The 17,989-nt window shown below is 34.8% G+C and overlaps 1 protein-coding gene across 1 annotated transcript in view; it reads left to right on the forward strand.

Annotated features, from left to right (window-relative positions):
* The window catches only part of DPYD (dihydropyrimidine dehydrogenase), a 923,891-nt gene that overhangs the window by 276,014 nt on the left and 629,888 nt on the right, over window positions 1-17,989 (forward strand). Inside the window, exon 8 of the mRNA XM_027536430.1 lies at window positions 669-756. Coding sequence (XP_027392231.1) covers window positions 669-756 — 88 coding nt within the window. The remainder of the gene's footprint in view (window positions 1-668; window positions 757-17,989) is intronic.

The raw sequence follows: 17,989 nt of genomic DNA on the forward strand, positions 1-17,989 counted from the left end.
TGCCTGGGAACTATATTCAGTATCTTAAAATATAATGGAAAATAATTTTTAAAAGAATATAGATATACACACATATATGTTTAAACAAATCACTTTGCTGTACACCTGAAACAAAATATTTTAAATCAACTATACTTCATTAAAAAAAAAAAAGGCTTTATTGAAATCCCACTACCTCTCTTTTTTCTTGTATGTATGACCCCAGCCAAAACGAATCTCTCTGTCCCCTCAATTCTTGTAGACATAATGCTGATCACACTCTGTTGTTTGTTATACTTATTTCTGTATATCTTCTGCACAGATCTTGACTGTACATTAGGCTGAAACTCTCATTTATCATTTTATTCTTTAAAATACCACACATAGTGCCTTGAACATACTGAGAAACCTGTGAAAATTTACTGACTTGATTTTAAATTGCTAACTTTTCTTCTGCCACTTAATTAAAAGGCAAAAATGCATTTAGCCATTAAGTAGAATATGTTAGTGTTCTATTTGTATACTATTTTATATATGTAAGCCTATATACTAAAAGACAAAATATTTTCATATATATATATATATGGAATTATATATGTGTGTATTAAGCTAGATTATTTTTGATGTTAAAGATTAAGATTTTAATTATTCAAATGCCAAAATCTAATTACCAAAATCCTTCTTTACAGATAATTTGTGGTAAAAGCCTTTCAGTGAATGACATTACTCTTAGTACTTTGAAAGAAGAAGGGTACAAAGCTGCTTTCATTGGGATAGGTAAGTAGCTTATTTTCAAATATTTTTCTTTATATTTTTTTTTTTTTACTTCCTGACAGTATTCAGAAGAATAACTACCTTCAGACATTTTTTGGTAGAAGTTGTGTCTGTTCAGAAAAAAGCAGATAGAAATGAATGGCCAAAGAAAATTTTCTGTTTTATAATGAGTTACACTTTCTCACCTCATTATAGATTGACTTGGACAAGACAGTCTTTATCTTCCCATTCTCTCACCATATTCTCGTCACCAGTAAAATCTAACATGCAAAGTGTTTTCAGGTCATGCCACAGAAGCTCAGAATTCAGGCTTAGAAATATCTAGATGCTGTAGCTTTCTCTTTATGATAAAACAAATTAGTTAAATTGATATTAAGAGGTAGAATTGGCTCATTTTCTTTTTCTACTTTTTTTGATATTTTCTAAAGACTTTTCATATTTGGCTGAATTATAAAGATGTTTGATCACAGTTCTGAATATCACATAGTGTACAACTGCTAAGTCAATCAATGTGCCCTATGGTTCCATATTTTGCCTAACTATGCCAGGGAGATTGAGTTTTCTAACATGTTCCCCTTTCCCTTACTCTGTACTGAGACCAAAGAGAACACACTGTTGATATAATTTATTCTTTGTCTTGTGAACTTTGTATTTATTCTCTTATATGATCATATTATGAACAGTGATTGGCATATAAACTGAGTAAGTGCATCTCAGGTCTTTTAGTTTGTCATCTCCTCTCTAGTTCACTTTCTTTGAATATAAATGTCTAGTAAACCTACACAGGAGTAACAACTGTTCCATCTCTTTAAGTAATCACATGCTAGGTAACATTTATTTTGGGGCTGTCATTTTTCATATGTTTCTAGAATAAAATCATCAGGAATGCTTTTTTGCCTACTAAATTTTTATCAAGATGGTATATCTTCTCTTACTGGTTAGTTGATAGCAAGTCTTAAAACCATCTTGTCACTCCCTTTACTTAGGTGAAAAATTAGGAAGAGGCAAACAAATTTTCACTGCCTTCTAGCTCCTAAATGTCTTTATTCAACCTCCTTTCTTTCATAAACTTGATTGCCATTGTCATCAATATTTCTCTAGGTTATTTAAGTATAATAATTATGTGAGATAAAAACAGGAAAGAGAAAATTACCCTTGACTTTGGCTTTATTTTTCAATATTACATTTGTACTGAGAATTTTACATAAAGAAATAGGGAAAGTATTTTTTTCACATATATTCTACCAATACCAGCAAAATTGAATCATTAAGTTGCTTTTACTCTCATCAAATGCATATTAAAATATGTTCTGTTGTTCTTTAGTTGTTAAGTCGTGTGCAACTCTTTGTGACATGGTGGACTGTAGCCCCACTAGGGCTCCTCTCTCCGTGGGATTTCCCAGGCAAGAGTACTGAAGTGGGTTGGCATTTCCTTTTCCAGGGAAAATGTGTTTAGTTAATAATAAATGAAAAATTTAGTCAGGCAATAGGTCTGAAACATTGGCAATGTTTTCAAATAGCTATTTGAAATTCGCCGTTGTAGTTTCCTATAGCAGTTGTATGTAAAAGATATGGAATTGTATATGCTAATGCAGTTTCATGTATCTCTATGAACTTTGTCCACAAAGAAGCTCTGTACTGAAGAGATAGGGGCCAAATAAACAGCCGATACGCTGAAACATATCCAAATTAACTGCTCAAGAAGCAAATTATAACAAAATTGGGAAGAATTGAAAGTTTTATAAATCTGAGTGGTTTCAGTTATAAAGTGCTATCTTCCATCTGCAAGAATCAGGAATGTTTCAGAGTTTTCTTTTATTCCATTAAGTCCCCTTACATATGTTATTTGATAGTGCTACATCCCATTCACAAAACTCCATTTGACTCTGCATTGAGGTGTGAATAAAGCACTTAAAATGTGAAGTCCTTTCATATTTATGTTCCTGTGCATTTTCATGCTGAGAAGTGAATCTTTTGACATTTTAGTGTAGTGATGTGTAGAATGCAGTTATGTTCTCTTTGAGTATTCTCTATGAAATATGTACAAGAAAGTTTCATCTTGTCAAAGAAAAAAAAAAAAAAAAGGAGAATGGTGTTCTGTGTATAGGAGACAAGTAGCCTTGCTCTCCAGGAAGTACTTACTTGACACTCTTGATTGCCAAGTTGGGAATTTATGACCTTTCTATTACCATCTGACAGCCTATTACTTAGACAGCCTCACATCTTTACATGCTTTTGTTCATTCACCATGCTTCTATATTGTAATTCGACTTCACTCACTTTGTTTACCTACCTTTTCCTACTTAGGATAGAGAAGTAAATTTTGGAATAGGAATTCTATATCACTTAGGATATAGGTTTGGCCACTTTAAGAAAGGAAAATAATAAAGACTTAAACAAGATATATGTTTAGTCCTCTCTCAGTTTAACAGTGTGAACCATCCTCAACACATGCCTTCCATCTTTGGTTCTTAGGTGGCCAGTCTTTCCACATTCCTGCTAACAAAAATTGGAAATAAGAAAGGGAGTTCCTTTCCTCTTAAATTTATGACCCAGACACTGCACATGTTACTTCTGTTTTTATCTTATTGTCTACACCCTAGTAATATAAACATACCTGGCAGCACAGGTTGCAGGGAAATATAGCCTCTAGCTGAGTGGACATAGTGCTCCATTAAACTTCTATTCCTATAGAGAAGGAGGATGATAGATATATAGAGAGGGAAAAAATAGGAGTCTCGCCTTTGATGTGCATCATTATTTGTATTTGACACATAGAATCCTTATTGAGAGAAATCAGTAAGCAGGTAATAGCCAAGAAAGAAACTCAGAACTTAGCACTCAACCTGTTGGTTATAATGATAATGGAGTATTTTCTCTTTCTGTCATTGGGAATATCATATTTTAGACCTATGTTTGTAACTATGTCTCATTCTGTGTTAGTCTAAAGGAAAAATAAAAACTTACGTTTTAATTAAATATGACTTATGAAGGATAGCTTTGTAAGTCCATGCCTAAGTCCATAGCATGTAAGTCCATCTCAGATTCTGAAGATTACTGATTTTTAATATTGTTTGTGCTATTGCTGGTGAAAAGTTGCTCACTTTTAGTTTTTTTCCAAATTCTAACAGAATCCATTAAGGAAACTATCTCATTGTACATACATCATTGTGAGACTGAAAAAGTATGTCTCTTTACCCATGAGAGGTTTAGTTTTTTCTAAGTGAAATAAAAATAAGTGAGATAAAGCTCTGTGCCTTATTCAAACTGGATTGAGTTATCTTTGAGATAATTGGTATTTTTTTCAAAGACTTTAAATTTTTGATATTTTTATTGAAATAAAAGCACTGGCACAGTATGTTACTGTGTTTAGAAATAAAGTAAGAACATCTTCTGTACAAGGTTTTTTCAAAGTATTGGATGGCTTTCTTTGGTACAATTATATAAAGTTTAAAAATAAAATAAAATTTAAAAAAATCAATATAATGGATGACAATCATCATTTTTTGTTATTAAAAGTGAGCACAAAATAATAGAAAATATCAGTGTGTTGCACATTGTTAGGGTGAGTATTATTTTGAGAAAAATGTTTTTCCATCATATGTGTATTTGGTTGGTGTATGTACTTGCACATGCATATTGCATTATATGGGAAATGTGTTTTTAAAATGTGGTTTGGTAGTCAATGCTCAAAATCCGCTGTTGTACATTGTAAAGGCCCTAAAGCACTAATTGCCTTTTCCCCATAGCACGACAACCCTCTCAATAAGCAGCTGCTGAGTGAATTAAATAGGTTTTGCATGATTACAGTATTCTAAATACTTGTTTCTTTTTGTTTTAGTTCTTTGGGTAATTATATTCTAGAGCCAATCTGAGTATCACTGTTCTAGGTGACTGAAGAATCAAACCCTTAACGTTTAATTCAAAGTAGCCTATTTCCCTCCCCCACCCCATTTTTTTTTTTTTTGGCTTCAGTAGGTCTTTTGGGGTATGGGCACTCTCTAGTTGTGTAGCACAGGCTTACTTGCCCCGAGGCATGTAGAATCTTTGTTCCCCGACCAGGGGTCGCACTTGCATCCTCTGCTTTGGAAGATGGATTCTTAACCACTGGACTGCCAGGGAAGTCCCTCTCTTCCCATTTCTGATCGTCTGTTTTATGGTAATTTACTTCTTATATTCTCATAAAGCATGACAGTGTTGAAAAAACTAAACAAACATGTAAGGGAAGGAACATCCACGAAGGCACTCTCAGAAAAGGTGTAATGCTTTATATATTCTTTTGACAAAGTAGTTTTTTTCTGAATTTTTGTTTTTAATACTTGGGGGAGAGAAAGAATTATGGGGTAAATAGGAGTAAAATGCATAATTATAGTCACAATAGATAAAAAGGGAGCAGAGACTGCAGGAGGATATTAAAAAGCTGAATATCACCACCCTATGCTTTACTTGTGTCGATTCCAAAGATTTCTCTTGAGTTTACTTGTGACCGTCACTATTCTCCTCCTTTCATGTTACTAGGCTACTCCTTAGCCTCCTAACCAGTTTTCTTGGCCACTATTAGCCAAACAACAGAAATAGTGATCTTTTTAAAATTAGATCTCATCACATCATTCTCTCATTTAGATTCCCCCATTCCCCATTCAATAGCTCCTTATTTTCTTCAAAATACAGGAAAAATTCCTTAAAATAGACTGCCAAGGCTTTTCATAATTTATTAACAACTTATGTCTTTAGTGACTTATTACATTAGGTGTTGCAGACATTTGAAATATTTTCAGTTTTACCTCATCTCAATCTTTTAAAATCAATTTTTGGACTTGGTGTTGCCTGAACCCAGAACTGTCACTATTTTCATATTTGTGTTTTTACATGTACTTTTTTCTACTTCATGTAATTCTCTTTGCTTATAATGATCCATCCCCTACCTTCACTCTTTACCGTGGACAAATAAAGCCACTTCACCATCACCAGTCATCACACCATCATGTTTCTGTTCCCTCTCTGGATGTCTAGATCAGATTTTAGCATTTATTTCCATGTATCATAGTAGACTGGTTATGTATTTGTTTTCACCACCAGTTGTTAAAACCCTTGTAGTTTGAAGAGTCTGTGTGCCTTCAGTTCAGTTCAGTTCAGTCGCTCAGTCATGTCCGACTCTTCGCGACCCCATGAATCACAGCCCGCCAGGCCTCCCTGTCCATCACCAACTCCTGGAGTTCACTCATACTCATATCCATTGAGTCAGTGATGCCATCCAGCCATCTTATCCTCTGTCATCCCCTTCTCCTCCTGCCCCCAATCCCTCCCAGCATCAGAGTCTTTTCCAATGAGTCAACTCTTTGCATGAGGTGGCCAAAGTACTGGAGTTTCAGCTTTAGCATCATTCCTTCCAAATAACACCCAGGACTGATCTCCTTTAGAATGGACTGGTTGGATCTCCTTGCAGTCCAAGGAACTCTCAAGAGTCTTCTCCAACACCACAGTTCAAAAGCATCAATTCTTCATCGCTCAGCTTTCTTCACAGTCCAACTCTCACATCCATACATGACCATAGGAAAAACCATAGCCTTGACTAGATGGACCTTTGTTGGCAAAGTAATGTCTCTGCTTTTGAATATGCTATCTAGGTTGGTCATAACTTTCCTTCCAAGGAGTAAGCGTCTTTACACATTGATAAATCTTCAATGTCTAGCATAGTTCCTGGCACGTAGTAGGAACTCTATAAGTATTTTAAAATTATTGATATTAATGCAGCTGTTTTGACTATTTGCCAAAATAAGTTGGTAGGATGTTAAAATATGTTGGAGTTTTAGGGTATTACAATATTAATCAAACACAAGGGGAAATAGCTACTACATTATTTTTAAGGTAGTGTTACAATATAAATGAAATAAAGAGTAGGGACAGTGATATTAGTGGTAGTGATAATGATAGTAGTAGCAGTATTAGCTAAAATATTCTATTCTCAGTCTTTAATATAATTTATGCCATTCAATTTTATTATGACCTTTGAAGTAGATATTATAAACTCTATTTTAAGGATAAAAATTAAGGTTAAGCAATGTTAAAGAAAACTAGTAAATGGCAATCAAAACATGGAAAGATAATTTTATACAGAATGTGGAAAAAATGTAATAAATGCAAACATCTATGTGTGGGAAGTTGCTTCAGTCATGTTCAACTCTTCGAGACCCCTTTGGCGACTTAGCATAGATGTTTGCATTTATTTCCCAACCCTGGAATCAAACCCAAGTGTCTTACATCTCCTCTATTGGCAGGCAGGTTATTTGCCACTAACGCCACCTGGGAAGCTGGCAAACGCCTATACTTTGGCATAAAAAGCTGTTGCAGGGCTTCCCTAGTGGCTCAGTGGTATGCTAATGCAGGAGATGCCAGTTTGATACCTGGTCCAGGAGATCCCACGTGCCACTGAAAAACTAGCCCAAGCACCACAGCTGTTGAGCCTCTAGAGTCTGAGAACTGCTACTACTGAAGCCTGGGCTCCCTAGATCCCATACTTTGCAACAACAGAAGCCATCACAATGAGAAGCCCTTGCACCACAACTGGAGCATACCCCCTGCTCACTGCGACTAGAGAAAAGCCTTCACAGCAACAAAAACCCAACATAGCCAAAAAACAAAAACAAAACAAAACAAAAAAAAAGAAGAAGAAAATTTTAAAAAAGATTTGAATCAGTTCTAATGAGGTAGATGAAACTGGAGCCGATTATACAGAGTGAAGTAAGCCAGAAAGAAAAACACCAATACAGTATACTAACGCATATATATGGAATTTAGAAAGCTGGTAACAATAACCGCGTATGTGAGACAGCAAAAGAGACACTGATGTATAAAACAGTCTTTTGGACTCTGTGGGAGAGGGAGAGGGTGAGGGTGGGATGATTTGGGAGAATGGCATTGAAACATGTATAATATCATATATGAAATGAATCACCAGTCCAGGTTTGATGCAGGATACAGGATGCTTGGGGCTGGTGCACTGGGATGACCCAGAGGGATGGTATGGGGAGGGAGATAGGAGGGGGAGTTCAGGATTGGGAACACATGTACACCCGTGGCAGATTCATGTTGATGTATGGCAAAACCAATACAATATTGTAAAGTAATTAGCCTCTAATTAAAATAAATAAATTTAAAAAAAGAAAAAAAGAAAAAAAAATTATTGCAGACACAATGACTGAAAATCAACATGTTAGTTGATGACAGCTGTTTATATTGGGGAGTTCTACTTAATGATCTTGAGCATGGAACTTCATAATCTGAAAGAATTAGGCTTTATTCTTAGCCTTACTTTTCTTATTGTTACCACCATTGAGTTTCTTCCGTTGCTATCAGAAAAGAATATTTTTTAAATGTGATGATGCCCAAATATTGTAACAGCTGAAGAAGAGATAATTACAATTAAGGAAATCCATTGAGAGACCTTGGTATTAAATTTGCTAGTGTGGCCTTTAGTTAAATCTCTCTTGCCTTCTTAGAGCCAGAATTCTTCTCTGTAAAAGTTATTCTTAATTAGCTTTTTAATCAGGAGTTTCTAAATTGTACACAATCACATATACTTCCATTTATTTAGAAGACAATTAAATGGGGTTTTTAGACCACCCATTTCTGAAAACCTGAAGTTGTTTAAGAATTATGCAAAATTCTGAATAGATTATTTTAAAATAATAAACCTGACTTAATTGTAAGTGAAAGAAAGATCATGGATATTTTGCCAATCCACATTTTTTAATTTGCAGTAATGTCTACTCTAGTGTCATTTGTAAGTACTCTGGTATAATTGTGAGATGGTTCCCAAGAATTCAGAAATGAGGGAAATAGAATTCCAGCTGAGAGTTCATTAAATCATCACTTAATGGGTTCAAGCAAAGCCCCCAGAAGGAGATAAAATAGATGTAGGGCAATTAGTCTTTGATCATATTAACATATCTATAGAAAGTGCATCTTAATCTGCAGAAGCAGTTAATAGGGGCTGGTCAACTTTCCAATCATAGAAAAGGCAGCAGGGGTTGGGGGGAAGAATCTGAGGAAATTGGCGGTGTCTTTTTAAAGGCATCTAAGTCAAAGAACCTGGAGTTATTTGATCCCCTATCATGAAGATATATATTAAGTCCATTCTCCTCTAAATTTCCTTGTTCTGAGTTTACCAAGCTGATACTGATTCCTAAACAGTTCAGTTACATTAGGAGACTATTCTAATCCTGTCAGGAAGAGTAAATCTGGTCCCTAGGATGCATATCACTGCTTCTCTGAGTAATCTTTTTTGTTGTTCAGTCACTAAGTCGTATCTGACTCTTTGCAACCCTATGGACTGCAGCATGTCAGGCTTCCCTTGTCCTTCTCTCCCCTCCAGAGTTTGCTCAGTCAGATTCATGTCCATTGAGTTGGTGATGCTATCTAACCATCTCATCCTTTGCTGTTATATGATACTCTGATATGAAGAACTTTCCACCTACGGTAACACTACATAAAGATAAGTTATATATGTCTCGATACTTTTTTTTGACTGTCAGTACATTCAGAATAAGTCATATTTTCTTAGTATGACTTTCAACTGACTATCATAGCGGTCCAAAATATACCCCTTTTTAACCTTCCCACTATCACATTTCTAGCCATTCCTCACAGGTAACCTATAGTCTCCCACCATTATACCTTGGCTTATACTCTGAGAAAAACTTTGTCTGTCTCCATATGGTAAAATGAATACTTATTAATTTCAAATGATATTTCCTGCATGAGACTCTTATACTCATCCTGCTGATATAAACGTTTGCTCTATGTTCACACATAGCAAAATGTTTTATTTGTTATTTATAGGGCTGAATTTATTTTTCTTCTTATTTTTGGTTATGTGCATATATTCACTCCTACACCCCATGCACAAATACACAATATTAAAAACCTGTGAGAGCTGAGATTAGTTTTTTAAATGTATTCTACAGTTTTAGCATGTTTCTTGAGACATTTAGTATGTCAATATGACTTTTTGAAATTTAATGATCAAAATCACTGTGGACGGTGACTGTAACCATGAAACTAAAAATGCTTACTCCTTGAAAGAAAAGCTATGACAAACATAGGCAGTGTATTAAAAACAAGAGACATCACTTTACCAACAAAGGTCCATATTGTCAAAGCTATGGTTTTTCCAGTAATCATGTATGGATGTGAGAGTTGGACCATAAAGAAGGCTGAGTGCCAAAGAATTGATGCTTTAGAACTGTGGTGCTGGAGAAGACTCTTGAGAGTCCCTTGGACAGCAAGGAGATCAATCGTCAATCCTAAAGGAAATGAACCCTAAATGTTTTGTGGAAGGACTGATGCTGAAGTTAAAGCTCCAATACTTTGACCACCTGATGCTAAGAGCCAACTCATTGGAAAAGACTCTGATGCTGGAAAAAATTGAGGGCAAGAGAAGCAGGTGACAGAGGATGAGATGGTGGGATGGCCTCATTGACTCAGTGGACTTGAGTATGACCAAACTCTGGGAAATAGTGAAGGACAGGGAAGCCTGGTGTGCTGCAGTATATGTGGTCACAAAGAATTGGACATGACTGAATGACTGAACAACAATAAATTGAAAAAGTGAAAAGAGAAACAAAGGAAAAAGTTGAAAAAATGGCATAATGATTTCTTAAGAAGTTGGAAACTATACTTGATCAATTAACCTTTTTAAAATTCATGTAGTTTTCAGGTACCTTATTTTTGACAAAATACAAAGATATGTTCGTGATTTTCATTACCTGCTCAGAGGCATGCATGCATGCTAAGTTGCTTCAGTTGTGTCTGACTCTTTGTGACCTTGTGAACTGTAGCCCTTCAGGCTCCTCTGTCTATGGGATTCTCCAGGCCAGAACACTGGAGTGGGCTCCTATGCCCTCCTCTAGGGTGTCTTCCCAACCCAGGGATTGAACCCCAATTCTTATGTCTTGCATTGGCAGATAGATTCTTTACCACTAGTGCCACCTGTGAAGACCTATTCAGGGCAATAAGTTTCTAATTCTAAATGGTTTAGTTAATAACATTTTTACATTTATGCCAAATCATTACACCAAATATTATAATGTTGTTGAATATTAGGTATTTTTGAGCATTTTTAGTAAAGGCAAAGCTATTTGCTTGAGGGTGTTTAGTAAGTATTTTATGGTAAAGATAATGATACAAGAAAATCTTTTTTAAAAAATAGATTTTTCTGCTGGTAGAATTTCTGGAATATTATAGGTGCTCAATAAATATCTATTGAACTAACCATTGATTTTAAGCATATTTACTACTTCCATATAGTAGTCAAAAAGGAAGTAATTTATTTAGCAAGATGATTATTATAAAATATTCTGTAGTTCATGTTCTTTTTATTTAAAATTTTATAAAGGAATGTAATTATATTTTAAAATATTGAATGCATCTTTGGATTTCTTTGGATAAAGACATGGAGGCATTTCCATTATATTTCTCTATATATTTTTTATAGAATGAAAATATATTTCACTTACAGTAGTTGCTGAAGTAACAGGAGCCCATTTTTAAAGCACTGTACTTTATTTTATTTATTTTTTCTTTTAGCAGTTCTCAATGAGTTATGGGCTTCCCTGATGGCTCAGTGGTAAAGAATACAACTGCAATGCATGAAGTGCAGGAGTCATGGGTTCCATCCCTGGCTCGGGAAGATGCCCTGGAGAAGGGCATGGAAATCCACTCCAGTATTCTGGCTGGGAAAACCCCAAGGACAGGGCAGCATGATGGGATACAGTTCAAAGGGTCACAAAAAGTCAGACATGACAAAGCCACTGAGCACGCATGCACACAATGGCTTATGACTGATGGTTACATTTTTTTGGTGAGTGAAAATCATTGTCTGAACTTGGAATGGGATATTATTGAACTTTCACTATGGAAGTTAGGATGGATTTTCTTAAGTATAGTAATCATCCTTTAGGCATGGGTTATCCTCTACAGCTAGAATTTTGATGTTGAAGGATAAACTTTGAAATAATTAACAAAATTAGAAATCACTTAGATAGTGTATATTATCATAGAAGTATTAAGAAATGCCACAGTACACAACCTCCATCTCCAAACCCCCTGTTCAATGAATTTGTATCTAAAATTCATGACTGTATCAAACACACATGTATAAAACATCAGTGATTTCCATTTAGAGTTGAGGCATACTATTGGGGTAAAGACAGTTTTATTCACATTACAAATTACACAACTCTGTATATCTTACCTTTTTGTAAATCACTGTATTTAAAATTTGATAAAGGAACCCATTAAACACAATGAAAGATTTAAGAGAGGCATGAGAAATGATATGGAAATGGCAGAGTTGATGTAAATTAGAGGAAACTAGATATATTTCTACATATGTTTTAGTGTTCTATCAGTAGAAGTAAATTTTCCCAAGGAATAGAAATAAGAAAATTTGCAAGCTAATCTGTGTCTTATTTATCACTTATTTACTATTTATACAGGTTATATTATACAGTCTTTGGCTAGGAGCACTAGATCAGATGAACAAATACGCTTTTCCATGGGCTTTTGAACACCTTCTTTGACATAAATGCTTAAAAGCAATGTGTTCTGAAGAAGGAGGCGTGCTTTGAAGAGACTTCATTGACATAGTATTTTAAGTAATGCATCTATTTTAGAAACAATTCAATTGAAATTGGTATCAAATTGTTTTTTCTACAGATCCTATCTTTGAATGGTTTAGGGGGCCTCAAGCAAAATCATTCTCTGAATTCCTCAAGGCTCTTTTGTATGACATAAATTTATTTAAATGAATAAATGGAAGTCAGTGGGGGAGAACTTAGATTGGTTACATTCAGTTCAGTTCAGTTCAGTTCAATTCACTTCAGTTGCTCAGTCATGTCCGACTCTTTGCAACCCCATGAATTACAGCATGCCAGGCCTCCCTGTCCATCACCAACTCTCAGAGTTCACTCAGACTCATGTCCATGGAGTCGGTGATGCCATCCAGCCATCTCATCCTCTGTTTTCCCCTTCTCCTCCTGCCCCCAATCCCTCCCAGCATCAGAGCCTTTTCCAATGAGTCAACTCTTTGCATGAGGTGGCCAAAGTACTGGAGTTTCAGCTTTAGCATCATTCCTTCCAAAGAACACCCAGGACTGATCTCCTTTAGAATGGACTGGTTGGATCTCCTTGGATTACTCTTTCTTAATTTTTTAAACTCATATTCATAATATTATTTAAGTTATATAAGGAGTTAATTATGAAGAAAACAGTACTATGATCATGATTAATTTATTTTATTAAAACAACATAAATCTTCAGAGTACACTTAAAAGCATATTTGCCATAGACATTGAAGAAACAAGTTTTAAAACAAAATTTTGATTTATTTACTTTTTTTATCTCAAAATTTGCGAGAAACTTGATGTGTGTTATCTTCTGATTAGCCATGCAGTGCCACCTGGTGTGCAGATGGGAAGTACATTACACATCAGAGGCTCTGTTCACACCCCCCCTCCCCAAACACAAACTTCCATGACAGGAAATTAACAGATGTTCACTTTGCTTGTGTTATGGAGATAAATTGTGCATCCAACTCTTAATTCGTAAGTTAAATTTGGAGAAGATGTTGATATTGAGTTAATTAGTCAAAGATTATGTCAGTACATCCAGTTTACTGGAAACAAGTAATGTTAAATGGAAAATTGCTACCTTGGCTGTTTAAATTCCTATTTTGTACTTCATTCTTATGTACCTGACGGTTTTGTTTTTTAAACCTTAATATTTATATTTTATTGATAAATTTGTCAGTGCTGGAATAATTTATTTTAAAATTTACTGCAATTGATATTTCTATGACTGTTTTCCTTTTACTGAAAGAAAACAAGTCTTTTTTTTTTAATTTTATAAAGACTATATCATATTCAGGTGCATTGCCACTGCTCTTATTCTTTTAATCTTATCATCAGCTAATCATATTTCAAAGTATGTTATTAAACTTCTACCATAGCTGCTAAGGGTTATAGATTGCAAAATAAATTTAAGGGTTTTGATTGATTTAGAAAATAATGCCTGCTGCTGCTGCTGCTAAGTTGCTTCAGTCGTGTCCGACTCTGTGCGACTCCATAGATGGCAGCCCACCAGGCTTCCCTGTCCCTGGGATTCTCCAGGCAAGAACACTGGAGTGGGTTGCCATTTCCTTCTCCAGTGCATGAAAGTGAAAAGTGAAAGTGAAGTCGCTCAGTCATGCCTGAGCAACCCCATGAACTGCAGCCTACCAGGCTCCTCCGTCCATGGGATTTTCCAGGCAAGAGTACTGGAGTGGGGTGCCATTGCCTTCTCCGAAATAATGTTTATTTTAATGATATTCATAAATAAGAATTGTGTACATGTGAATATATTGAAGGACTTCCAATATCATTGGAATGCCAAAGCTGAAGCTCCAATATTTTGGTCACTTGATGCAAGCAGCCAACTCCTTGGAAAAGTCCCTGATGCTGGGAAAGATTAAGGGCATGAGGACAAGAGGGTGTCAGAGGATGAGATGGCTGGATGGCACTACTAATGCAATGGACATGAACTTGGGCAAACTTTGGGTGTTGGTGAGGGACAGGGAGGCCTGGCGTGCTGCAGTCCATGGGGTCACAAAGAGTTGGATATGACTGGGTGACTGAGCAACACATATAACACATATAGCAGCTAAATTTCTTGAAGTACTGACTTGTTTTTAATATTGTAAAGTAATTAGCCTCCAATTAAAATAAATTAATTGAAATTAATAATAATAATAAAATATGAATTGTTTTAATTATCTTGAAGTAATTTTAGATATTTCTGATTCTTTCATTTCATGCATACATAAATTGTGTCTGAAAGAAATTAAGTAATTTGTCTTTACTAGAAGATTTGAATTCAGGTCCATCTGAAACCAAAGTTTTACCGTTAACCAATACAGTGAGATGGTATTGGTTATATATAATGATTTAAATTTTTAAATTCATTTACAGATTGTGGTGAAATACTCATAACATGAAATTTATTATTTTAACTATTTTTTACGTGTACTGTTCAGTGGCATTATGTGCATTCACCTTGTTGCACTATGATCACTCACTACCATTCCTCTACAGAACTCTTTTCAAAATGCAATTGAGGCTGTATACCCATTTAACAACGCCTTATTCTCCCTTCCCCCTGTTCTCTGGTAACTACTCTTCTACTTTCCATATTTATAAATTCTACTATACTAGATACTTCATATAGGTGGCATCATACAGTATTTGTTCTTTTGTGCTGACTTATTTCACTTAGTATAATGTCTTCAAGGTTTGAGCTTCCCAGGTGTCACAGTACTAAAGAAACTGCCTGCCAATGTAGGAGACACAAGAGACACAAGTTTGATTCCTGGTTGGGGAAGATCCTCTGGAGGAGGAAATCTCAACCAACTCCAGTATTCTTGCCTGAAAAATCCCATGGACAGAGGAACCTGGCTGTAGTCCATGGAGTCATAAACAGTCAGGCACAACCAAGTGACGGGCCACACACACATACAGACACTTTAAGGTTCATCTGTGGTTGAGCATGTGTCAGAAATTCCTTTTATTTTTAAGGCTAAATAACTTTCTGTTTTATGTATTACCACATTTGTTTATCTTTTCATCTGTCAGTGGACCCTTGGGTTATTTCCATCTCTTGGCTGTTGTGAATAATACTGCTATGAACATGAGTATACAAATAATCTCTTCAAGTCTCTGCCTTCACCTGTTTTTTGTGTATACCCAGAAGTGGAATTGCTGGATCATGCAGTGATCCTATGTTTAATTTTTCAAGGAAATTCCATAATGTTTTCTATAATGACTGCATCATTTTATATTTCCACCAGCAATGCACAAAGATTACAATTTCTCCACATTCTTGCCAACACTTACTATTTTCTGATTTTTTGTAGGAGCCAAAGTAATGGGTGTGAGGTGGTATATAAGGACTTTTAATACTTTTATTTGCATCCTAATTATCACCAACAGAAACTTGCAGTGATAATATTAGATGTAATAAATGTTAAAGATATATAGGTTAATGCAGAATTAATCAAGAGAATGAATTAGAAGAATCTCTCTGAGTAAAATAAAATTATTTTTTTGAATTCATGAGGACCTCAGTTGGATTATAAGCTGACAGGATGGGAAGAGAGTGCAAAATTCAGCAAGGAGTTCAGTTTAAAAGGGTCAGGGAATATTAAAAGACAGAACTTAAATATTAATGTCTATTTGAGATTCTAACTGGTAAAAAAAAAAAAAAAAGTCAATTGAGAAGTCAGTGAAATTTTTCTCTAAAAAACAGAAATCAGTATTTACTTTTAGGTTTTGTAGGCCATATTGTGTCTGTCCCAACTACCAAACTCTCTGCCTTTATAGTGAAAAAGCAGGCGTAGAATAGAATATATGTAAATGCATGAACACAGATGGCTGTGTGTCAGTAAAACTGTATTGTAGATAGAAGACCAGATTTGGCCAGCAGACTGTAGAATAAGGGATTACTTAAGAATATTAATTGCTTATATTTTCTCATAGTTTTGAGACAAGAGAAACTTTTACATAAAAGTCTACATATAATGAAAATCAAGTTAACTTTTTAGTGTAATACCACCTGTTTTGAGAATGTGTACCTGTTTGTAGAATACTTCTAAGAACAGCAATATAAAACCTGTCTTTGAAGCAGAAGATGTATCTGTCACTGTATATTTTGTTTGCTGTTGTTGTTGGTCAGTTGCTCAGTTGTGTCTGACTCTTTGCAACCCCATAGCCTGTACCCTGCCAGACTCGTCTTTCATGGGGTTCTTTAGGCAAGAATACTGGAATGGGCTGCCATTTCCTTCTCCAGAGGATCTTCCTGGATCAGGATCAGGGACTGAACCTCCATCTCCTGCATTGGCAGGTGGATTCTTTACCACTGAGCCACCAGGGAAGCCTGTTTATTTTTTGAATGTTCTTTGAAATAGGCTACTGTAAGTGGGTCCCCACATTTTCATGTTCATTAACGCACCTGACTTCCTCACTTCTTAGTTACTAGTTTAGCAAATAGATTATCTGAAAAGTGTATCCAGAAATAATTTTCTTCCTGATGCCACGACTGTATTAGTTTTTTAAAAGCATTATTAACATAGGTAAACTTGCTGTTTTTCTCAGGTTTATATTTTCATCCTTTAAAAGTAATCTTTGGTAAATAAATATATGCTTTGTTTCAAATCAAAGAAAAAAATAAAATCATAGCCAAGATTTAAAATCACAGCAGGATTGAGATTGAAATCACTCAAAAAAATTTTTTTTTGAAGTGACTGATGGTTATAAAGGTGTAATCTTATAAATTGTGATTCATGGTTAGTTTTTTTCTCATTGATTTTTGATAGGTAAAAAAGAGCATATGAAATAAAAATCTTCTTTGCTTTAGGTTAGGACATGATTTATAAAATCTATGTAACTTCTTGCTTCCCTGGTGGCTCAAACTTCTTTCTATTTTATTTTGTTTTCTCTCTCAACTCTCCGTTATAATTTCCAACAGTTAGCCCCTACTGATTCAACCTGGAAGTAGCAAAGAGGCGTTCAGACCATAATTCCTTTTATTTTTGGTACTCAGGGAAGTAAGTTGGTCATTATTTGGAACATATCCTCACATTTTTATGCAACTGCATCCATCATCTTATTACAAAAGACACATAAGGTGTTTGTTATATAGCAAAGTCTATTAAAGATTGTAGGAAAAGTATAACTGGTAAATGAAAAGGATAAAATTAAACTAAATACTAATATGAAAAATGTGGCTATTGAATTTGTAATTTTTCTTAGCTTTAAAGGTAATAATCAAATAGAAATGCATTCTCCTGTGCTACTCAGTGGAATAAAACACATTTTATTTTAGTTCAGTATCTGTTTGACCAACTGTAAAAATATATTGAATTCAAGACTAATTTATTCAATTTTTGTTTTTTTCTTAAACTTGACTTAAATTGGATTTAGGTTTGCCTTTATGGTACTTAGAAAAATACCCTCCCCTAAGAAAAGTAAAAACTAAAACCCAAATGTTGATTATAATTAATAATGAAAAAATCCTATTGTCATTTTTGAAAGGTGTAATCAGTTGTTATAAAATTAAAATTTTTTTGTATATAAATTTACTTTCTAAAGAGGAGTACTCTGACACAGTCAATAAATGAATTATTAAAGTTGTGTGACCATATCTA

The sequence above is a fragment of the Bos indicus x Bos taurus genome, chromosome 3 (assembly GCF_003369695.1).
Source record: "Bos indicus x Bos taurus breed Angus x Brahman F1 hybrid chromosome 3, Bos_hybrid_MaternalHap_v2.0, whole genome shotgun sequence".
In the NCBI taxonomy this organism is placed as follows: Eukaryota; Metazoa; Chordata; class Mammalia; order Artiodactyla; family Bovidae; genus Bos; species Bos indicus x Bos taurus.